General features: G+C 39.3%; 2 protein-coding genes across 11 annotated transcripts in view; one reads left to right on the forward strand and one right to left on the reverse strand.

The window, feature by feature from the left end:
- The window catches only part of SULF1 (sulfatase 1), a 138,318-nt gene extending 133,850 nt beyond the window's left edge, over positions 1-4,468 (forward strand). For all 9 annotated transcript variants that reach the window (XM_071737742.1, XM_071737741.1, XM_071737740.1 and 6 more), the window contains one exon: positions 1,953-4,468. In XM_071737742.1, the coding sequence (XP_071593843.1) occupies positions 1,953-2,776 (824 nt within the window). In that variant the 3' untranslated portion in view covers positions 2,777-4,468. The remainder of the gene's footprint in view (positions 1-1,952) is intronic.
- A 2,907-nt stretch (positions 4,469-7,375) lies between these two features.
- SLCO5A1 (solute carrier organic anion transporter family member 5A1) overlaps positions 7,376-24,746 on the reverse strand; it is an 81,024-nt gene continuing 63,653 nt past the window's right edge. For both annotated transcript variants that reach the window (XM_071737752.1, XM_071737753.1), the window contains exons 7-10: positions 23,446-23,605; positions 20,450-20,691; positions 17,404-17,468; positions 7,376-16,175 (exon numbers count right to left, since the gene is read on the reverse strand). In XM_071737752.1, the coding sequence (XP_071593853.1) occupies positions 15,730-16,175; positions 17,404-17,468; positions 20,450-20,691; positions 23,446-23,605 (913 nt within the window). In that variant the 3' untranslated portion in view covers positions 7,376-15,729. The remainder of the gene's footprint in view (positions 16,176-17,403; positions 17,469-20,449; positions 20,692-23,445; positions 23,606-24,746) is intronic.

Raw genomic sequence — 24,746 nt, forward strand, 5'->3', positions numbered from 1 at the left:
AAACCCTGCTCCTCTTTCCTGCTTCCCAGATATCCCTGCTGCCCGCCCTGGCACCCCACTTGCTCAGCTCAGTCCTTTGTCCCATTGCCTGGGACAATAAGCAGAGGTTCCTCTGGGCCCAAAGGCAGCTTTCTCACCCTTGCTTTGTCCCCAGTTGCCCTGGTTGATCCCTAGAGGTGACATTGGTTGAGTGGCAACCCTTCTGTTTCAGTTTCTGCCATCAGGTATCAAACCACTTTGGCTGCTGACTGTTCCTACAGCAGTTTGTTTTCCTATGCAGGCTCTGATTTGGCGAAGGAAAAAAAAAAAAAAAGAAACTATCCATTGTCCCACTTGCAGTGTGGTTATTATTTTATTATTTTAGAGGGTTTGGTGACTAAATTCTTCAAGACATGCATCGTTCCTGAAGATCTTTTCTAGGGCCCTTTATGCACTCAAATTACTGGAATAGTAAGATTTCTTTTCTGAAACCTCTGCATTATTTAATTATTTTTTGTTTCAGGAAACAAATTATCCATAATTTGACTTATCAGGATGGCTCTCATGTGGCCATGCCATTATTTCATTTCTCTTGTCTACTTCAGGAAAAGACAAAAGGACACTCTGTCATAGCTGTCCTATCAAATAAAAAAAATGTAATATACATATTGTTATAACTTGTTTTAAAATAAATAAGATATTGAAAGTTGCCAAATATTTACAGCTCTTGTATTAAGTGGGGAAAAAAGTCAATTAAGAGCAAAGATTTAGGTATTTAGGTGTTTCCAAGTAAAGGAAAGTGATCTTTCTTTGGTGGGACCAGAATAAGGCCCCCGCATCATCAGAAAATCTTAAGGCTTTTTCTGACCATAATGGTATTTTTCTGACCTTCAATATGATGGACTAAATATTGCCTACAACATAATTCTTAAGGATAAATTTGCCCCTGTACATGACAGGCTTTTGCATTACCTGATTAGTTTTTCCTTGTAAGTCACTTTTTTGATAAAATATTTGGACTGAACACAGCCTGTGCAGTGAATTTAATGAAATAGTGGTGTTCAGTGTTGCTTGTCAATATAAAATGGGCTTCAAACTACATCTTATAATCCTTTGGAAATGGGTTTCATTCATGTCTTTGTTTTTTCTGGCTGTGATCAATATAAAATGCATCTTTGTTGCTACATACAGGCTCATATCTCTGCCCTTTATTCAGACTTTTTATTTGATAAAGATGCTAAATATTTTATTTGAAAGTGGTTTTTTTTAAACACAAAACAAAACAAAAAAACAAACAGAAAACCTTTGGAAGATCTATGGCGATGTATAGTTTAACACTATTTTACAGAGTGTTGCAGTCCTATAAATCAATCAATCACACCAAATTTTTACAACTTTTATTTCTCCTAACTGTTCCATGTTTAGAAAGTAAATTTAAAAATACCTTTGACTATTATCTATTAAATAAAATTTGTCTGGTTTGTTTGTAGACTATATGTCTCAAGCTACCCAGAAGCCAAATTCCTGTGAGCATTACTGAAGTCCAGATCACAATGACTTAGTCCCATCCTTATTTATATTTAACCATTGTTTTTTATTCCATATTTTGATGGAGTCTTCAGGACAAGTAAATGGATTATTTTGGTGCTGAAGCATCCTTCCTGCCTTGAAATATTAGATGATATGTGGATGTCATGACTAAGCCCTACTAGACCAGATTTTGTTCTCTTTTTATTCAATCCAAGGATGTAGGAGAAGACAGGGGAGTTCTTGTTGTGTGTTTAGCAGGAGCTGTGAACACATATGAGGCCAGAGTCGTTAACTGGATGGCGAAGATGTGGAGCATCTTACATCTTGAGCTGCATACATAGTGAATAGTGGTGCTTTCAAAGTGGAGTACAAACACACACGGAAGCTTGGCTTGCACTTTTAAGCTGGTGCTCACCATTAGGCTTTATTCTTTCTTTCAACAGAGGACAGTTATGGGATGGATGGGAAGGCTAACCTGCCCTATTTCACTGGCGACATCGACTGGCAAGGACTGGAAGAGTTGTACAGTGTGAATGAAAGTGTATATGAATACAGATACAACTATAGACTTAGTCTGGCTGACTGGACTAATTACTTGAAGGATGTAGATAGAATGTTTGCACTGCTGAACAGTTACTACCAGCAAAACAAAACAGACAAGGCTAACCCTGCTCAAAGCAGCGAGGATGGGGACGAATCATCCACGCCTTTTGCTTTGGTGGAAATGAGTTCTGCTGAAGAATCGAGCGGTCTCCCTGCAGAAGGGCTGCAGCTCATTGTACCAACTGACTTTGCAGCCCTCGCTTTGAGCACGGTGAATTTCAGTCAGGAGAGGAAACTTGAATTAAACAATGATATTCCCGAGAAAAGTAGTTTGAACGACGCACACTGGAGAAATAATCATCAAGCTGAAAAGTGGATGGAGGATAACGGATCGGACCATTTCGATATGGATTTCAGTGGAAACGGTTTGATAGAGTTGGAGTCCCGGCACAGCTTCATGCTACAACCCATCAGCATTCCTCAGAAAGACACTCCTCAGGACAGTGACACCATGGAAGATATATTTGAAGATCAAATGTACCTTCCCATGAGGTCTGATGAACCCCTTGTCCATCAGGCTGTAAACCTGTCCAGTAGAGATTCATCTATCGGTACCCAGAGAACAGGAACCTTCTTAGAAAAAAGAGAGCAGAGTCTTACAGGGGAAACTTCACAAATCCTCAATGCAGAAGGCAGTGCCTCAGCTCCACTCTCCTTGGATTAGACCAAGTTGTAAACCATTAAATAAGTTCACCTTTTTATTATTAGCAAACTAATAAAAGTAATCACGACAACTGACATTCCATGTTTGTTGTAGATAAGTTTTGCAGCTAAATTGAGCCCAGGTCAGTATTTGTGTGCATTTTTTTCTTTTATCTATATACACACACTTTCACAGTAATTCACCCCACTGGGAAGCACGATTTCCAGTTTTCAATTAAAAGAAACAGTGTTAACTTGCAAAGGCAGTACCTCATTCTCTGAAAACTAAAAGTTCTTTCTTGAAGAGGATGTTCAAAGTAATGTTCTCTATTTCCAAATGATCCCACCAGGAATGAATGCTTCCACCTGATCTGTCTGCATAAGGTCTTCTTCATAAATTATTTTAACCACTGGAAATTCCTAATGTCATGCTTTAAAGTAAAATGCACTTTTAAAATCTGTTTGCCATACCATTTTTTAATTTAATACATGTTTGTAGTTTGCTCATTGTCTCATATAATTGTGAAACCAATAAACAGATTGACAGGAAAGAGGTAAACAGCATGGATTGTGGCAACAAATGCTTTGAATATTATTTAGAAAAAATATTGCATGTTCTTGTTACTTTAATTAAATTTATTCTCAGAAAGGTATGGCTAATGATTGTTAACTGTTGGAAGATTTGTTTAAATTGGATTATTTCCCTATATGTCAATATTGTCAGTATTAAAAAATCCATGAGGGTTTTTTTGGGGTTTTTTTTTTTGGTTTATTTTTGGGGTTGGTTTGTTTGTTTGTTGATTGGTGGTTTTTTGGGTGGGGTTTTTTTTGTTTTTTTTCTTTTTTTTTTGTTTTTTTGGTTGGTTGGTTGGTTTTTGTTTGGTTGGGTTTTTTCTGATTCTGGTAGAAAGGTTTACATCAATACATATATGCTTTGGTCACCACATCTGATTTTTATTATCCTGAACAATATCTTGAATGCATTATTATCATTTAGACTTAAATTCTTTTTGTCTTAAAGGGAATGATAAAATCATGTTAGATTTACATTAGTTTAGATACAAAAGGCACATGAGGTAAAAAATGTAGTTTAGATAATTTATGTTGTTGTATTCTAAATTCTTTCTTGAATATTAAATTTTACAAAGTAGAATACAAAAATGACTTTGAAAATCTGTATTACTCAAAACTTCATATCTTCCCTTGCTTAATATCTTGCCCTTGTTAAACCATGACATTTATACATATCTAAATAACTAGCACAACAACAAAAAGAATCACCTCAAACAGATGTAATTCCAGTGTCTAATTCACAGGTGCATTTCCTATCTGCTACATGTTATTTAGTGTAGTGAGTATTTTTTGGCTATTGCAAGCACTGCAGGTTAAACTTACGTTAATTACATTGTATTTTAAGTTGAAACTTTTTAAAAGGAGATTCTTTTAGTAGGATTTTAATAATTTTGAGAAGCAGTCTTTTTGATGGACTCTGTAAATATGTTGAAATTACTAGCTCTGTTTGTGTCATGGGCTGACTGATAGAAAAACGTATTTATGGTCATGAATGATGCTATTTGTACATAGGTTTTAAGTTACTAGGATACAGACTGTTTTTAAATCCTGTATAATATTTCTGTGACACTTTTATAGTACAATTCTGGCTTCGGGAAAGTCTAGAAGCAATATTTCTTGAAATAAAAAGTGTTTTACTCTACCTGCTTCAGAGAAGTCCAGATGATCCAGTTTTTCTCCTAATTCAGATTTATTTTGAAAAATGTTATGAGTTTCAGTCTTAAGAATCCATCCACATTTGAAGCAATGGGTAACAAAATAACCCACTCCATTCTTTTAGTTATAAATTATTCCTGGAGATGTAAATAATATCTATTTTTTGTTTAAGACAGGCTGTGATTTATTCAATTCCCAGTTCATCCGATCCTTTAATCCTTGAAGTCAAAGCACAGAGCAGAACAAGCAGCAGTTCCCAGAAGTGAAGCAATGTCACACGATGCCAATCCCCTGCTAAAATCAGCCTCTGAAGCTTTGCTTCTTGAACATTTCTTTCTTCTACACATCTCTTGGGCATTTGATTCTCCTGCAGACATGAACCTACAGGTGATGTTTGTGGGAGTCAGGGAAGAGGACTGATGGTTAGGCCAAGTGTTGGGAAATCCTTCATTGCAATGGGAGATGCCAACCCCTGGGGAGCAGAGTGGCAAGCACTGGATGCATTTCAGAACAGAGTGCTGAGCCAGCAAGTTTGGGGGAGCTTCAATGGAGAAAAGCAAGTTAAGGCAAAGTCTCATAAAACTACCTCTCATATTTTTATGCAGGAATTAGCCAGTACCAGCCACCTGCCCCCCACTGTTAGAAAGTGCATTTCTTTGAAAGAAACAAACAAGATGCTTTCTTCTCTCTTAATAAATTGGTAGAGATAGAGAAGGGAATGGTGGAATAGTTTGGACCACCCATTCACCCCATTTGTCTTTCCATCTTTTGTGATATTTTAAAGTATTCACTTGGGAAATGGAAGAGATCACATTTTCCTCAGCTTGAGAGTGGTCAGCCAGCTTTCATTCAGGACTTATCCATCTTCCAGAAAAGTGCCAGCTGCCAGAAACTTAGATAATGCCCTATCCTCTAAACCAGGTGGGAGACTTTCCTATAGCACTTTTATAGTAGTGAGGAGGAAAAAAAAAAAAAACATGAGCAACTCATTCTGTAGCTAACAGTCACAGAGGGGAATCAGTTCTGATCCTTGCTCTCTGGCAACATGCAACAAATATATAAACCAGAGGCAAAAACTGTCATATCCCTAAGTGTCCTAAGCAGTGTGTTGCTAAGCCAATATATTTTTCATTTCTATCTGTACAGTGCTTCTTGACCCATAGCTGAAGCAGTGAAGTCCATAAGCAGAGTATGGTGTGACTGCCAGGAAGCTCTTAGGAGGCATCAGGAAGTTGAAGGCTCAGGAGGAAAATTAATGCCTAAATCTGACTTAATGGGCAAGTTCTCCTCACGGCATACAAGGGGTGGGCCAAGAGGAAGGATGGGCTTCTCAGCTGTTTTCTAATCTGCAAAATAGTGGCAGGAATGTCTTTTAAAAAAGGTAGTATATAGTTATATAGTATATATTGTTGTCCATTATATATATACACATACACATACATATACATATTATGTGTATATATATATTATATTTAGTACTTTCTGAAGAGAGCCTGGAGCTGGACAGGAGTATCTTCAAATTTGCACATCTGCAGAAGGTATCATTATTTTAAATGCTTTCTCTGGGATTACAAAGAAGGCAGCCAGTACTACCTGCACCCCCTCAGACTGTCTGAGACACTTTCTGAGACCTCTTCATAACTTAAAGCCCTCAAGAAAAACAAAGATTGGTAACACTTATGGTTCCAGAACTTCAGACACAAGTTAGCTGCTGTTATGGGCAGATAAATCCTCTTGTCTTGAGGTGTTAATGCACATAAACAGCTTTGAAAAAATGAAGGCTCCTGTGTAACACTTGGATCAGAGCATCTTTCTGGTGTTAAGATCTTTGTAACAGCTCAGTGAAGTGTTTTTCAGAGTGCAGGCCTGGGCATGGCCACCCCCCCTCCTCTCCTCACCAAAATAAATCTAGATGCCTGCAGCTGTTTGCAGTGGCAGTCAGTGAGGCACAGGGGAAAATGCATGTGGTGAAAGAGTTGGGACCAAGAAGCCAAGATGCAGTAGCCCTGTTCAGGGATGATTCACACAGGACTGGTCTCCAGGCCTGAGCATCTTTAGCTGGTTGATGCCCACTGGTTGTGATCCAGTAATAAAACTTCCTCCCTTAGTTTCAGCAAAAAGCATTGCAGTTTATGTGCTCAGGCACAATTTTTCAGTGAGAACCACCACACTGCTACACCAGGCTGGCCTCATCCACATTACATAGCACTTAGCCATGCATCTCCCTTTGGGTCTGTGCAGACAAACCTCTGGAGTCAAAATCTAATAGCCATTTTGTTTCCATTTTGAAATGTCTGTGGTAATACAAAGCCTGCATTGCAACCACTAAAGGTGTTATAGTGTGGTCCTATAGTGCATGGGGACATGGGTGTCCCTGATGCAGACAGCTTGTGGGTTTGGGTGGCTGCAGGAACAGGGGGAAAACAAACCTGGCTCAGCCACTTCTGACATGAGGGAGTCCTTCCCCACAACCCACAAGGAGGCAGTTTGTTGGTAAGATCAGAGCCAAGGAGTTAACTAAGCACTAAACAGTGATGACCCAGTCCTTGGGCTCACAAACTGGCTCTCTTTTATCAAGCAGTGTAGATGCACATAGGCTTGTGCCCTATGTATTTTTTCCAGCTGTCAACATCTATTTCAAACAACTGTATTTCTTAGCATATGACTAATATCAATCAAATTTAATGCCAGAGGAAACTGTGCAATTTTACAGTTTATTTCTGCATGATCAATACTTACATGTGATTCAGAGGTCACTGAATTTGGTGGGAAGATTTGGTTTTGTATGACTATGCACTAAAAGACCAAGTACTAATTACCTGATCCAGAATGACTGCACAGCAACCCATGTACCTTTCTTGTAATTTTCTTATTGACAGAAATAAACCACACATGATCCGCTATTTTTTTATTTCCAAATATCAAGTATTCAAGAGTTTGTTTTGTAAACACATGTTTACAACAGATGCTGACAACAGACTTCATTAAATGATGTGTTACACAGCTTTAAAATTATTCTACGTTCTTCTGAGAAATAAATATCAATTTAAAAAGCCCATACAGGAGCCTAATGAATGCAAAACAAACCGCATAAACCAATTAGTCTCTTTTTACCACAGCACAGCACAGCACTCACACACTCATATGGTCAGACATACTCTACAGATTTCCTTAATACTCTACACATTTGCTTAATGAGTTTTTTAAAAACTAAACAGTTACAGGCAGTGTGCCCACTCCATGCTCCTAACATGCTACCCAGACTGTTGCCGTTCAATCATTTGTTAGGGGTACGCACTGCAGCCAAGGGCAAAACTCCCAATTGCTCAACTAGGGAAAAGAGCAAGAATTATTTGAAGAAAGCTTTCACTCCACCATGGATCCCACTCCAAATCCCCCCCCCCCCACCTTTTTTTTTTTCTTTCCTTTTTTTTTTTTTTTTTACCAAAACTCAGTTCTGGGTAATTTTATACATTACTTTTTTTGTTTGTTTTGAAATTTCCCTCCATGTTTTCAAATATGGAATTTTTTAAAGAGGTAAAATTTCTGACCTACTGATCAGAGACGTACCTCTTAGTGCAATTTAGGATACAGATACCTCTGCTGCACGAGCAGTCTAGGCAGAATAACAGAAAATATTTACCCTTCAGAACTTAAAACGGACTGGAAAAATTTTGTCTTCAAGATTTTAAAACCAAAACCCTCTGTTGCAAATCATAGCTCCCTTGAAAGTTTACCAGATTTGGCCTTTCTCCATTGCTAGAGCTAGAACCTGCTCTTATTCTACTCCCCTCTTTCTGATGTTCCATGGAAGAACATTAATATTTCAGATCTGAATCCTCAATTTAATTCAAACCCTTACTAACATTCCTTGACTAAAGGGTCCCAGAATTTATCCCAATGTTTCGTGTCATTACTACAAAATTTCTTTTCAGCCTCTGCTTAAGCAAAGCCACTAAATAAAGTGACATGCTGCAGCAGGATAAATACATCTAACATGAGATTTCTGTGCTCTGTATAGCTTTTACCTCAGCTGTTAGTGCTGGGACAAATCTTATCCTGACTCCTGAAATTACTTTCCTACAGAAGAGCCAGCTAGGAACTGGCCCACCAGGAATTACAAACACTGACTTTGCTGGAGAAGTCCAGACTTTAAGAACAAACCCATATGTAGTTGCATCATTGACACACTTTGAGTATTTCATTTAAGTCATAGTGAATATGTCATAAAATACTTCAGTACCTATTAGCACCACAGTGTTGTTTAGTCATTTGTCCAAAGATTATCAAGCTGGCTCACCCTTCCTCAAAGTGAACAATGTTTTGGATGTTTTTTGTAGCCCTTCATGAATTCCACAGCTTTTCACCTATTCTGTATCGTGAACAGAATGTTGTTACACATAACATTATGACAATTGGTTTGAAAGAGAAAAAATAAGAAAATACAGTACCTACAATGGGTGACATAATAATTAGAATAGTAGAGTAACTTGAATAAATATCTACTTCATAACACTTGAAACCTAGAAAAGTTTGGAGCTAGTCTGAACTTTTAGAGCTATGTCTATGTTTAAAAAGCTGTATTAAGTCAAAAGAAAATATCTTATATGACAGACTGGAGGGGCAAGGGTGCTAAAAACCTGTTATTGACTGTAGTTGATGTAATGAAATAGAGCTATGGGATATGTTAGCTATCCTCTTTTATGTCATATGTTCTGTGGAAAGGATGAGGAAAATTTCTTTCCTGAGGTTCAGTTGGGCTTGCAAACCTTTGGCCATGTAATAACACATATTGGTGATACTCGGTGTAAAGAAGAATCATGGAACTCTGGCCATGCCTCATCCCCACACTGAAAGGTGCACATCTCTACTTTGGAACTGTTATTTGTGAAACAAGGTGCTCTAAGAAAAAAGGAAAGCCCTAATTTGATACCAAAGAATGAATCTACCACCATGATGTCAACCATTCATCTTCTAAGTGCTCTGAAGGTTAAAAATGTCTACAAAATCAAGTATGAAGGACCTGAAATATATTGATATATTTTAATACACAAGGGGCCAACACTGTCCAAAGCAATGCTGATTCAGATTGCAGCCCAGGTAAATCTCTGTTACCAGGTGTTTTAAGCACCTGGAAAACATCACAGCTGGATGGTTTCAGCTGGTGGAACCCAGACACTGCAGCATGCAGCATGGCATCTCCTATGTCATTGTAAAGTACATATATATATAATATATATATATTGTATATATATATATATACTTTGATGATTTTAAAGGTCTTTTCCAACCAAAATGATTTTATGATTCTATAAAAGATACATTATTGAGAAAACAGAAAAAAAATAAAGTTATTTAGGAAATACTTTGTCTTTCATCTCCAAAAACAATTGTAGTAACCGGTGAAGAGAGTATAAAAGCTAAATAAGCACTTGATATCACTCCCTTCACTCACGCTTGCTAAAGCACCAGCTTGGTAATGTCCAGCCCAAGGTACTGGCCCAGTTCCTCAGCCTTGCCATCAGACTGATGAGGCTGAGAATATGGGTCTGAAATAGCAACAGGACAATTTGGACCTATTTATCATCATTTTTATGTCAATGGAACACCACAAAGAGCTGGGGTGGTATTACACCCACAGAAAGTGTAGTAAGGCAGCAATAATTCAGGCATCTGGGGAAACAACCTACAAGGGTTGGTACAGAAGGTGCTAACCCCTCTCCCAGACAAGCTGTCTGGAGTTAAGGCAGCACTTGGTTCCATTTCTGCAGTGTACCAAAAATTTGTCATCTGAATCTCTAGGTCCAAATTACATGAAAGGGAATAATCCAAACCTACAGCATTACTTGGGCAATTTAATTGGCTTTAAGGTCAGAAAGATGCTCTCATTTAATCTATCTTCCCACATAATGCACAGATTTTCAGCCAGAAACTAGTAACATATGTGAATGGCAGGAAGGGCTAGAAAATATATCCAGAAAATATTTTGAATTTTAATGTAGTTGAAAATGAAAGCTTTCCTCCATTGCAAGGTGTATAAATAGCCACATGTGAATGCCAGAGGAGAGTACTCAAGTGCTATTTTGCACTATTCTGCTTGCAAGAATTTCTGAATCCATGGGGAAAAAACCTCAGCATGGAAATTGTTCTTTGGGTAAAAGAACTTCTTGAATACAGATGGTATTGAGTTCAATACATGCATTATTTTTAAGTTCATTACTTAAGTATTTACACTTAAACACAGATTCAAGTTCTGATGGAGCCATAATGAATGGTTAGTTCCATAAATTAATAAGCTATATTTTAAAACCAAACATTTTTTAAAACACTACAGTCAAGTGTTTGTAATTAATTTAGGGTCTTTCAACCACACATTTCTAATATATAGGAGATTTGTGCCCCTACTTCACTTACAAAACAGCAAGTGCTGAGGAGCTGCATGTGACTACAAGCAGTTTTAAAGATACAATGGCTGGTCAAAGACCAGAAAGTTTCCAATTAGATATAAACTACACCCTAATACTCAACATGTTTCTTGCAGCTGCTCACGCTGTCCTAAAGGACATAAAATGTCATTAGTTCCAAATTATAACATATTCAGTATGTCCATGGGGAAGAAGAGGGACTAAAAACACAGGGCTTTCTCCTAGAACTGGAAATATGGAGAGTCCCAGTCTCCAGATATTCCAGTCCCCAAAATCTCTACAAACCATTTCCTGAGGGTGCTGCCCTCAGATGCACCCAAGGCCATGGCTACACCCTGTCTACATTGTTTTCTTTTTTGAGGGGAAAAAGGATGGATGGGAAACTAAGCAGGAATGATCACCTGTTCAGTCAAGTCCATATATTTGGGCTACTTCTCTCATGTTCCTCACCCTAAAATCAGGAATAAGTGCTCTAAGAGGAAATCAGTTTGTCCTTGTGATGGCATGAGGGCACTTTGTGTATCTGCAATTACTCTATCTGGCTGTTGTTGCTCCATACTATCCCTAGCTGGTTAATTGCAGGTAGATGACTTGAGTTTGCTACCAATAGTAGCCTGTGGGCGAGCAGAATCCTTGCTTTACCTTTTCTTGTACTTGCTGCTATCCAGCCTTTAGTGTTTGCTTAGGGATTGAGAGGGAAGGTGGCAAAAAATTACAGGGCAATGGAATTTTATTGTCTAGGGTGAGAGTATTTCACAGGGAAAAGGCAGCATAGCCACCTTCCCTGGATGATAGATAAAGCTCCTTTTTTACTTCTTGTGAATCAGTTTAGCACCACACGCTGATCATGACTACTGCTAGGGAGGCACACAAGTTCTCTGGCAGTTCTGCTTTCTTCAGCAATGCCCACCTCAGAAAATAGTGTTTGTTCAGCAGGTCTCAGTCCATACTTTAGTCAATGTTGACAATGCTGGAATTGACTTTCTCTAAGAATTTGATCTGTTTCTTATGCGTGCCTTTATTGGCTTAGTTTAGACTGTTATAGCTAACTCTCAATAAAGTTCTCTTCAGAAAAAAAAGTAAAAACTGTGCAGAGTTGGGATTTTCTTTCTTTCAGAGGATGCTGATTTAATTAAGTGATTTTGCCTAAATTATCTGCATCCAAAAACACTAACAAATTTGTCAGAAAAGTAATCTATTTTCTGTTTTGCATACAATGTTAAAAGGAAAGCTAAAAGGAGTATGCACTCCAGTTTCTCGAACATTTTTAAAAACTGTTTTTTAAAAGTTGAAGTGTCAGGATTTCCCAAAAAACAGGTGGTCTCCATTTCAAAAAACTCTGAATTCCCTTGAAATCAGCTTGGAAGTGGCAGCTGTTGCAGATGTGTCACTTCTATAATTTTCATTCTTATCACCAGTGTCAGCTCCTGACAATCCTACAACCTTAACCTCCTCTGCCTTGTTATTCACATGGAACAGAAGCACACAAAAGGGTTGAAATAGAATAGATAAGGATGGATGATTCATCTCCAACCTTTTACAATTCCCTAAATGCTCTGTTTCTGAGGTATTTGAAAAGATTGTCGCTCTTCACCTCACCCTGCAATGAATAAAATGGGCAAGTGATTAAAATGGATGGGTGATGGGCTGCAATTACACTGTTCTATTACTTAGCCTCTGTTTTTGCCACGGTAGAAATGTCTTGGTGCAAGAACTGTGTGAGACTGGATCAAAAGGAAACATTTTTATCATCTCTTCTGCCCTCCTATAGAAAAAAAAATATACCAAATACCTCTGAGACAAGGAAATTTATTTTTCAGGATAAGAAGTGTAGAAGCTAAAATCTCAGGCAGTGCATGATGCCTGAGGATGTATTGTATTTGATGGCTGCACAAGAAAATAAAATTATCCAGCTTATCTCCCAAAATATACTAATGTGTACAGAATAGCAGGGGGCGATTAACACAGTGTTGTAGTTTGTGGTTGAAGCATCTGAGTTTGCAGAGAGAGTGGGAATTGTTACAAGCCACCTAAATAGATGGAGACATCTTAAAATCAGCAGCCAGCAGGGCTGGTTTCAAGAAGAGGAACCTGCCCTGTGGGTAATTCCATGTGCCAGTCAGGAAGAGCCAGATGAGGAAAGGGAGCAGGCAAAGGAAGAGAGGGAAATCTACTCCTTCCAGGACAATTCAACAGATACCCAGGGGTGTACTGCATTTAATTTCAAGGACTTGGCTTTAGGGACAAGTGGAAGGTCTTGCACCTAGGAAAGCATAACCCAGCACAGACTGGGATCCACCTGGCTGGGGACTAGCTCTTTGGAAAGGAACCTAGGGATCCTGGTGGACAAGCTCAATACAAATATGCTGAAGAAGCAAAGAAAGCCAACGGGATGCCGGGTTGCATCAACAAGGTCAACACCAGCAAAAATAAAAAACTCATCATCCCACTCTGCTCAGTGCTTGTTAGGCCACACATGGAACAGCCTGTTCAGTTCTGGTCCTTGCTATATAAAAAAGCTGTGGGCAGGCTGGAGAGGGTCCAGAGACAGGATGATCATCCACAAAGATAATCAAAGGACTGAGAAGCCTGCTGAACAAGGAAAAGCTGAGAATTTGGTTTGTTCAGCCTGAAGAAGAGGCCTAGATAAGATCTTATCACCCTGTTCTAGTACTTAAAGGGTGGCTACCAAGAAGATGGAGACTCCCTTTGAACGAGGAGACACATGGGAAAGAGATAATGGCTGCAAGTTATTCCTGGAGAGATCCCGACTGGATAACAGAAAAAAAAATTCCCTATGAGAACAGTTGGACATTAGAAAAATCTCTCCAGGGAAGTTGTAGATTCCCCAGCACTGGACACTTTAAGGCTCAGCTGGTCAAGGTGCTGGGCTGTCTCATCTAAACCATGTTCCTACCTAGAAATGTTGGACCAGATTATCCTTGAGGTCCCTTCCAACCTGGCATTCTATGATTCTCTGATATCATAAAGCAAAAATTAAACCAGGAATAACTCCTCTAAAAATATGTAGAAGCTCTGTTCTTTCCTATTTATTTCCTCTCTACATGGAAAAATCCAAACCTGACTACCAGAGAGTCCCTTTTAAAAAAGTACTTTGAATTCCCTAAACTTCTAAGACTTTTCCTGTGGGGCAAATACAGCTTCAACGTCCTAGTGCCCACCTGAAATCATTCTCTGGTCTCTGAGATGCCACTACTACATCATGAGCCTGGCACTACAAAGTTACCAGAGCAAGAACTGAAATGCCAAGTACACTTGATCAGAAATTCTCAGCATCTCCTGGGGATAAAACATGCAATATCAATCTGGAATAAGCAAAGGCCACATCACATCCCATGGGTCCCTGCTTGCAGGCAACTTCTATTCTTAGCTCTTCCCCTGGAAGGGCAATGGAGAGATGATGGCTCACTCTTGGCCTTCAGAGAAGCTTTTGATGAAGCTGACAAGAGGAAAGGCAGCCACATGTGGGACAAACCATACAACTGGGACCCCCACGTTTTTCCAGCAGCACTGGGCAGCAGGAGAGGCAGAAGTGGGGCAGAAAGGAGAGGGACCAGAAGTCTGAGCTGGTACCCCCTCCCCAGCCACCTTCGGTGACAGGGAGCACAGCACCCTGGCAGTGCCAGGAGGGGAGGGGAAAGCCTCATACCAGGCACTGTGGCAGGCAGGCTGCTTATAGCCCACTTGAAGGCCTCTCTGGTCCCTCCTCCAGCAGCCAAGCTGGACCCAGCACCATCGCTGACTGCCAAGGGCCCGCCAGCTCCCAGGTGGCCACTCAGACATGGAAGGAGTCCATGTGCTCTGCCTTTCAATCTTTTCACCAGAGCTGAACAAGACTGGCACCCATTTCTGAAACACAGCCAAGCTCTTCCTGTCAAGCTATAAACTGGTTGTTTCCTTCTTCAGGAAAAGTATGGATCTGGCACTAGAAACAGCCACTCAAATGGCATTACAGGAATATGCACCTATCCACTCTGGTATGTGTATATGATTCCTACATCTTAATGTTATTATAAATTAATACTGATGGTTTTTACTACAAGCATTATACTTCCCTAGCCTGTGTACTTTGTGAATATTGACTACAGCCCATCAAATGAAAATTAATGCACATATTGACAGGATAAAGATATTATGACTCAACATCGGCAAACTTTACCTGATGCATAACTTTTGTATGGCTTAACATGTTATTAACAGTACTTTAAACCTTATGTTATTTTTTTTAATTTAATGCTTGAGTCTGAAAATAGTCCCTTTCAAATTCACTTGCAGTAGTGTATTTAAAAGCAAACTTCAAACTTAACTTGCTGCACATAAAATTATCCGAATAAGTTGCATAGTTTAAACAAGTTCAGTTGTGCTTTGTAGCAGAACTCACAGTAATTACTCTTCTCTTAGAAATACAATTTGCAGATATGAAGTTGACAATACATGTAAGCATTTTTGTGACATTTAAACATCAACAATATGAGGTTTTGCCATTCTCCCATGGACTTCTGCTGTTCATAATACCTCACCCTTACATCGACATGAAATCAGAGCATGGACATTGAATGGACACATTTGAAATAATCACAAACACAATTTTTAAAATTTCATTGTTGGTAGGGGCAAAATAAGAACTTGGGGTGGTTTGAGGTATCCAGCCCTCAGGAACATACTACAGTGGTTTGCATTAAGCTTTGTTGGTTTTATCACGTGTTACATTTAGATTAAAAATAGAAGGCACAGGTGTTTTACAAGGCGCCGTAATTAGGTCAACCAACAAAACTAAATATTACATTACCAAGCCAGGGATCTATATCTCAGCAGTGACTTCTTCCAATGCATTTTCATTTGAGGAATTTATTGCTTCTGAAAAAGGGCCGGGGTATGTCTGTGCTATGCAGTTCATTCCTTGTGCCACACTGTAGTCTCCCCGGGAACTGAAGGTAGGGCAGGATCTAGTTCGTGCATAGTTCTGTTGGGGTCCAGCTTGGCCAACCATCTCACTCACAGTGTTCACCGGTGAAGCCCTCCATCTCTGTCTCTGCAGTTGCTCTTCTTTACACTTTATGGAGTACCAAGCCAGGAAAATAAAAAAGAAACCCACAAACTTGAGAGCAGCTGCCAACCCGAAGTAGACAAAGCGAAATGATGTGACATCGTATTCCCAACAAGATCCTTGTACGCCACAATCCTGTTGCCAAAGCATGCATGTCGTGTCAATAACAGCCCCAAAATAAATTGGAGTGGGAATGTAAGCTGAAATAAAAAGAGCAACAGAAACAATGTGTTAGCATATAGTGGAAAACTTCGGAAGAAGCTGTATGCCTTAGTCAGTGTAGGCTGAAATTTTTTGAGATTTCCCAACCTCTGTTCTTACATGAAATGTAAACCCTGGAAAACTAGTATGCTGATCTTCCCACCATCACTGCAAAACACATAAAATGTACCACAAATGGGAAAGAATTCAAGCAAAAGAATCAATGCAGGAGCACCCTACAACAGGTACTGCTTCAATCTGCCATCACCAGACCGTTTGTTTTGAACTAGGTGTCCCCCAAAAGAAAATACAATGGTGCTCTTAGGAAATAAGGTAGAGGAATAAAACACCACAATAACTCCAGAGTGTTACTTGCTCAATTATCCATTGCCAAGAGCTGGGAAAGGGCAGGTATTGCTGCTTTAGATTAAGGAGAAAAAGCCTTAAAGACTGCAAAATGTTTCTCCACTCAGGATGGACAGAAGTGGAGAGATTGCTACAGCTGTTAATTTTCTTTTGAATAGATATTTTCCAAAGCAGACTTTAACTTCTAAGGCTGCTAAAAATGCAACCAGCCTACTGAATGATCCTCTTTTCTCCACTCATACACCACCTTTAAAATAAGTCAGAAACATCCTTCCTCAAAGAAAACTTCCTGATGCACCCATACAGCCTTCTGCTTTTGTTCTCATAGAACAATCCTTGCTTGCTCTAGTCAGGTTTCACAGTAGATGAACACCTGGAGTGTTTTTCATAGGCAAGATTTTAGAACTTTAAGACCTTGAAAGAAAATACCTTGTGGAACAGAGACTTCTAACATGTACCCTTTTTCATTTGAAACAACTGAAATTAGACATTTAGTAACAAATATTTCAAAAATTTAAAAAGCCATAATTATTGATCAAAGCAATAAAAATATGTTCCTAAAAAAGAAAAAAAATTACAAAATAATATTTAGTAATCTAATTTTTTAATGAAATTTGAAACTGTAAAAATAGCTCATTCTGGGGGGAAAAAAGTTGTTCCAGAAAGTCAATGAAAAAAAAAAATTAAGAAAAGTAAATACATTCTCAGCTACAACCTTTTCAGAAACTATTAATTTTAAGTTCTTAACAAAATTAGTCAGGACACTAGTTACAGATTTATGGATATATTAGTACTTTCATGGTACATTTAAGAAGAATGTGACAACTCTTTATGGAAAGGCTGAGTATTGGTAAGACTTACCAAGGGTTCGTAACAACACAAACTGCATTCCTAGTGCAAAGGGCCGCTCCCCATCTTCGACAGACCTAGCAAGCAAAAAGAAAACTCCTCTGAAGAAACAGTGAGCGTCGTATGTTCTCGCTCTATCATGTGGCTTTTTTCTGAGCTATAAAGAAATATCTGTCTAAATTTCTTCTGGTTTGTTTCTAATATTAACTCTTATTGCCTCTCCTTTCCCTGTTTAATCATAGAATCATAGAATTGGCTGGGTTGGAAGGGACCTCTGAGATCATCAAGTCCAACCCTTGAGCCACAACCACTGCAGTTACCAGACCACGGCACTGAGTGCCACATCCAGTCTCTTCTTAAAAACCTCCAGGGACAGAGAATCCACCACCTCCCTGGGCAGCCCATTCCAATGTCTGATCACCCTCTCCATAAAGAAATTCTTTCTAATGTCCAACCTAAACCTCCCCCGGCACAACTTGAGACCCTGCCCTCTTGTCTTGCTGAGAGTTGCCTGGGAAAAGAGACCAACCCCCCCTGGCTACCCCCTCCTTTCAGGGAGTTGTAGAGAGTGATGAGGTCTCCCCTGAGCCTCCTCTTCTCCAGACTGAACACCCCCAGCTCCCTCAGCCCTTCCTCACAGGACTTGTGCTGCATCCCTTCACAGCCTCCTTGCTCTTCTCTGGATCTGCTCCAGCACCTCAATCTCCTTCATGAACTGAGGGGCCCAGAACTGGACACAGGACTCAAGCTGTGGCCTCACCAGAGCTGAGTACAGGAGCAGAATCCCTTCCCTGGACCTGCTGGCCAAAATCTGTCACACCATTTAACCTCTCTTTACCTATGTAAGACCTAAAGAGTTTGATCCAAATCCATTAAGGAAATATAGAGAATCCATCAAAAATATTTATCACTTCTCATCATAGTTTCCTTTTATTTCATTTAATGTCTTGCTTTATTTTCTTAATATTTTCCAGATAAATTAGAATTAATGGTCAATTAAGTTGCTGAAAGCTGGACTCAGTTTCTGAATTTAATATACAGATCTCTGTATAGCATAAGCATTTTGGACGTACTTAAGGAAAAATATCAGTAGAAACATCCAAACAGTCTATTTAAAGACTGTGCCTTTTCAGTACAGAGTAAAACAAGATTTTTCCCACTGGTTTCAAAGGAAAAAAGTTGAGCAAAGTAATGATATTCAACAATGTAATTCCAATTTTAGTTAACCATGTATTTTCTTTTGATTAAAAAATCTTAAACTATGTCTGAAATTAAGATAGGCAGCTTCTCATATGTTGAAATACAAGATAGAAACACAAAAAAAGACTGCAGTCAAAGAAGAGTTCTAAACTCAAGACTTCAAACTCAAGTACTCACTCAGAAATTCAGAAATAAGAGAATCAACTTGGGTTACAAATCTTTCACTAATGCCCTAAGCATAACATGTAATTTGGCAGTGGGTGTCACTCTCCATGTGTAAAGGCCACCTTTTTTTACTGAACACTATAAAATCCTACTGGAGATGTCCCTTATGCACCCCACTGGTGTGAGACTAATATTAATGTTCATTGATTGTACTTTATTTTTGTGTATTTGCTGTGTATGACAATGTGGGGTTTTTTAATTGTTATTATTGCTGTTGTATTCTATTATTTATTGTTGTTATTGTTATTATATGGGTGAAAAACATGAAGAGATAAGAAGTAAGGTCAGAAAACTGATTTATATAGGTATCTCTATGTTAGCAATTAATGCAGCTCAAGAGAAGCAAACTTAAAAAGCTGAACAACTCACGTTGAGGACCAGACAGCTACACCACAAGCACTTCAGGGTTTCGTAGGGATGTACTTCAGATCAACTCTGACCTGGTCTCACGGACTGAATGACTGTTTCTATCTGGATCATTTTAGGTGTGTTTCTGAAGAGCATCTCAGACACTGGAACAGGCTTCTGAGAGAGGTAGTTGATGCCACAAGCCTGTGAGCGTTTGGACAACGCCCTTAACAACATGTTTTAACTTTTGGTCATCCCTGAAGTGTTCAGACATGTGGACTAGATGATCACTGTTAGACCCTTCAACTAAAATATTCTATGCTATGCTGCACTATGCAATGCAACACTACTTTTTTCTGTCTTCCAGCTTATCTCTGTCTGAAATAGGAACTTAGTTCTTGAACTAAGATTCCAAACTGAAACAATATCTTTAAACTATTCTCGTTGTCCTTTTGTTAGCAGGAGAACCAATACCTATGGATGTGCTTTGTGAAGCCTAGTAAATAATGATCTCATTTTCCTCTAATTCTTCCTCCTCAACAATAGCAATGTATGTTATACAGATACAAATTTATTTTAGCAGTAGACCATATTTTGCTTTTTCAGCTCACTTTAAAAATCAAGCTGAAGTTCACTTACAGAAACTGTCTTTAAAATGGATGCAGAATGGGCACAGGGAGTAGTAATATTTAGTAGACCAAATGGAACAGATGGGAAAAGTCAATCCAAAAACATGAACACTTTTTTTCAAATGGGCAAATAAATGATAGTATCTTTCCCAACAAAGACTGTGTTATTCTCTATCCTTAAACAACAGTGACACTACTACAGTACAAGGTAAAACTTCTTGTGAAGAAACAAGGGAAGATTCAAAAACAGGCATGTGGCAGGAATGAACAATTTTAAGAAAGACAAAAGGATAATTTTTTTCACTTGCATTTGGAAATCCAAACCATTTGTCTGAGAAGGTTGAAAATTTCTTCAGGAATAATAATTTTCTTACATGGTGCTTTTTTTACTTATTCTCTCTTTATAGCGCCTCGAAGTAGCTGGGCACTTCATGTTTCTTCAAGTGGATTATCACATCACATATTCTAAATACAAGCAAGTTCCACCCTCTCCATGTCTCCATGTTCTTTGGAGAACCTCTCCAAAGTTCTGTTTACTTTTTAAGGATATTTAAGCCTGAAGGAGTTTGGTTGCACTGCCCCAGCCTCTTCTGACACAGGCACTGGTGACAGCGGGCACAGCAAAAATACCTTAAAAACCATAACTGAGCTCTCACCTGAGTGTCACAATGATTGCTGATGGCTGGGCACATGCTGTTATAAGGGTGACAATGAAGAGGAATATCAGGAAGGGGATAAGTGTGTTGCAGGTTCGATCACACTTCCCAGAAACAGCATAGCCATTCTCATTCAGGTAGGTTTTGACGATAACCAGGCGGAGCTGACTGCGCTGGCCCACTGTTGGCGGAGTGATCACCTGGCGGCTCTGGACACAGGCACATTCTGTATAATTTCTTACCTGGGGAGAGTAAAAAAAGAACATTTTCCACATGATAAAACCCCGTGTGAGAAGGACAATGTGCAGAGACAAGCTACAACAGTCCTGTGCTCAATCAAGCATCTTCTCTCTCTTTTACCCCAAGTAAAAGTGAAGTTACGAACACAAGTATTTTTAAAGCTGGCCAGGACTCTCCATGATGAGATTGCCTTTCCATTGCTTTATCTAGACTGAGCAAAAAAAAAAAGAAAATCTGGAATATTATCAGGTAATTCTGCCAAAAAATTCAATCACTTGCCACATGGAGGTTGGAGAAAAAGATTGTTTCTACTGTATTATAAAAACTGTGAGAAAGCACTCTTTCAGCAGCACTGACAATGCATATCCTGGAATTTGGTCAGCTGTTGGCTTTCATACTCAGGTCGTGTCTTCTGCCATCTCAGTGGAAGTCTACCCAGATTTGGCTAAAAAGCAACAAACTGCACATCACACCTGGAGCCCAGGACCTTCACTTGGGTGTAGATATGGATGGGATGCAGACAGGACTAAAACCAGAGAGTTCATGACATGAGGCATTGATGCTGTTATCTCTATTTTGTACCTAAGTAACTGAAACAGATCAGAACTTTCACAAATGTGGGTGAATAACTTTGAGATGATCCAGATCCCTTCTTTCAGAACATTTTCTGCTATGTAAAAATGTATTCTAAATGTATCTTTTCATGCCTTCAGATACAGATTTAGGCATTCAGTGTTTCTACAAATGGCACTTCTGCTTACTGTTTGTGTCTGTCATCCAGAATATGAAGAATACAAGATTAATGACCAACTGGGAGTAGTTTTCTTCAAGCTACTTGCCCAGCATCGCTTAGGAACAAAAGCAATGACAGAATACAGGTTCCCTAGGCAGCACTCCCCCTCTAATATCACATGAGTACCTGCTTTATTCCTACAGTCCCTCATCCTAATCTTCTCATTGCTTCCAAATGCAAATGCCAAACAGGCATCCTACAGAAAATAGTTCTCTTTACTAGGCAGTCTTGGTTCATCACCAGAGAAACCAAGTCTATGTACTAAACGAGACAGACATGACACAAAAGAAATGCTTGAGTACAGCAATGTATATATAAACCAAGTACCAACTGCACACTAGCATCTTCTTCTCTTAATTCCAATTTTAAATGGTTAATTTTTAAAACATTGTATGTTTTAAAGCTAAAAGTGAATGTTATATGCTAGCAGCATTTCATGTGTTACACAGTGGCAAAAGCTTATATTTGTTGCTTTTAAAAGTGCACTACATAAAGCTTCATAATATAAGAATACTGTAAGAGATGCATTTTCCTATCAATGTCAGCCCTATTCTAGTCACCATCAGATTAAAACTTCAGGCCACGAGGGATATTTCCTTAAATCACAAGTATGTTTCACTGTAGTGAAGAGCACATACTTCTGAAGCACAAATAATATTCATATAGACACTGAAAGTTCATCACAGACAGGCCCATATTGCAGGCTTTTCCAATTGGGCGAAGGCAATTTTGTACTAAAAACCAGCAAGATACTCTTAAAAAAAGAAACTCTAAAGGAAATTAATCGTTTTTCAGTGGCACCTATGTGTGAACTTGCATTTCCAGACCACTATCCAGTCAACTGGAGAAAGCACAGCACTGGACCTAATGTACCCCTGCTTCACAGGCTGGATCAGGACTGCCAATAGGGAGACTGGTACATTACAAAAAAGCTTTCTGGAAAGCACATTCAAATCCTGAGAAAATCAATGTTTACATTACTTCTTATACTTTTTAACTATGCTTTTTAAAAGAACAGTTCTGCAACAGAGGAATTTAAGAGTCTGGTTTTTGTATGAAGCAATCATGATCATAATGTTCAGTGGATATTTAGATCAGATCCTGCTTTTCAACTGCTTTCCTGTGCCCAGTCCTGGAGAATGTCAGATTTCCATGGTTTAATTTTACCATCAGGATGCTCTTCCCCAGTCCAGCACAACTGAAAGCCTGGGCTGTAACAGGAAATGTGCTTCCAGGAAAGGAAGTGGATTATTAATATCATTTAAGTTCTGATTACTTGAATTCAAAATAATCACATGCTAGGAGAATGGCCAGACTATTTTATGAGAGCAGAATACACAGGCAGCCTTTACCTACCCGTGCAAACAAAGGACCCATCAATTCATTGCTGCAGGAGCAACATGATGAGGCTGACTCAAAGACCGATGACTTTCAACAGGTCGATGCTAAATTTAAACATAAGTTTAAAATACTTCCACCTACTGGAGAGTTAAGTTCTTCCTTCTATGCAGAGAGGGAAGTAGGAAAAATCTCAGATTGCTCTTAACACTCATGATGATGAGTCTGGGGAGTGACAGTATGGCTGCCTGTGTTAGTGGAAAGCTGAATTAGATGACACAGACTCAAGGTCCCCTCTCTGAGCCCAGCAAGGCTACTGCCATTGGGGGCTTCAGAGTCTGTAGTGGAAACAACAGCCCTCCCCATGGCACTTCACATGCATTTAATTGGAGTATGAACTCATGCCTCAAATCTGTTGATAACTGGAAGAAAGGGGGGACCATGAAATAGTAGCATTACCAACCTTTCAAAACATGCAAAGACTCCTGCATGAGTCAGCTGCAGAGCAACTTCCCTGAAGCTCAGAGGGGGGGTGATCGTGCTAGAAACTGAGAAGTCTTTGATCCGTATCAGTCCCAAGGGGTTACTCACAGGTTCTATGTGGGTGGGTGGGTGAAGCACTTACCCCTGTGCTATGGTTTCCACCATTGATGCAGCCAGCTAGGCAAGGATTAAAATATGTTATTCCATCTGATCCACAGACAGGCTCGTACTCATGAATCTTACATCCACAGTTAACATTACAGCTCCCAGTCAGATTCCTGTGGGCCATGGCAAGAGTGGGACTGAAGAAAGGAAAAAGAACATGCTAGTAGGGCAAGCACAGATATCCTGCTGTACAGAAGGAGAAAACATCCTACTCATTAACTCTAGAACAGAGTTGGTTATCAGAAAAAGACTGCATTAATTCTAGGTTATGCACATTATTTAAACAATACATAAGAACACCCAAGGCATCTCTGCCATCAACTAAAAATACATTACAAAAATAATAGCAAAGTTTAAAACTTGTGCCTTATTTGCCTATTTAATAGCAGTATTTTTCACCTGTATTTTTCTTTTTAAGACTCAAGAAAGCACTACTTCATATGTGTACCCCAAGCTGCAGCAATTCATTGTTAATTAGTAGTGAAGGGCTCCATGATGAGATGTAAGCATTATGTGAACTAATAGGCATCTCTTCCCACATAGCACCAACTGTTCAGAAAACTTAATGCTTGGATTATTTATACATATACATGAAACCTAGAGGAAGCTCTCTAGATCTGGAGCAGCACTGTGCTTTTACTAAATGTCTGTAAAAGGACCACTACTCCACTTCCCTGGACCACTGCCCAAAATCTTGCCAAAGCCCAACATTCTAAATTCTTTCCAGAAGGCTTTGGTGGTACACTCAGAAGGAACTAAAGCAAATTTGAAAGCTGGATGACATTCACAAACCAAAAAGCAGACTCTTCACTCTTTATCACTGCTGCTCCATACAGGTGGTTGAACATATCTCAATTGCCTCAGCAGGGAAGTGCATCAATTCTTCACTGGCAAGTGCCACGCCAGCCTGGACACGTCCTCACCATGTGAGGAATTTGCAAAGGGACCCCAAAGAAGGCAGCAGCTCATGGCACTCATCTGAGCTCAGTGGCTCATGTAGCAAGACCCAAATGAAGCACTGCACTGAGACAGCTGCAGGTCTCTCCTGAGCTAACACCTCTGCATGGCATGTCTGGGCCCTGTCTGGAGAGAGAATGTTCACTCAGAAACAGTTCTGATCTGCTGTGGGTGCTTAGAGTCCCAAAGCATGACAAAATCCTAAGACAGAAGCAATACCTGATATCCTGAGCTGCCAAGGGGGAAGCCAGCACAAACCATTGAGAGTGCCAGTGTGCAACTCGTGGATGGAATCAAGGTTTTAAAGTATATAATCCCACT

This window comes from Heliangelus exortis, chromosome 2, assembly GCF_036169615.1.
Source record: "Heliangelus exortis chromosome 2, bHelExo1.hap1, whole genome shotgun sequence".
Classification (NCBI taxonomy): Eukaryota; Metazoa; Chordata; class Aves; order Apodiformes; family Trochilidae; genus Heliangelus; species Heliangelus exortis.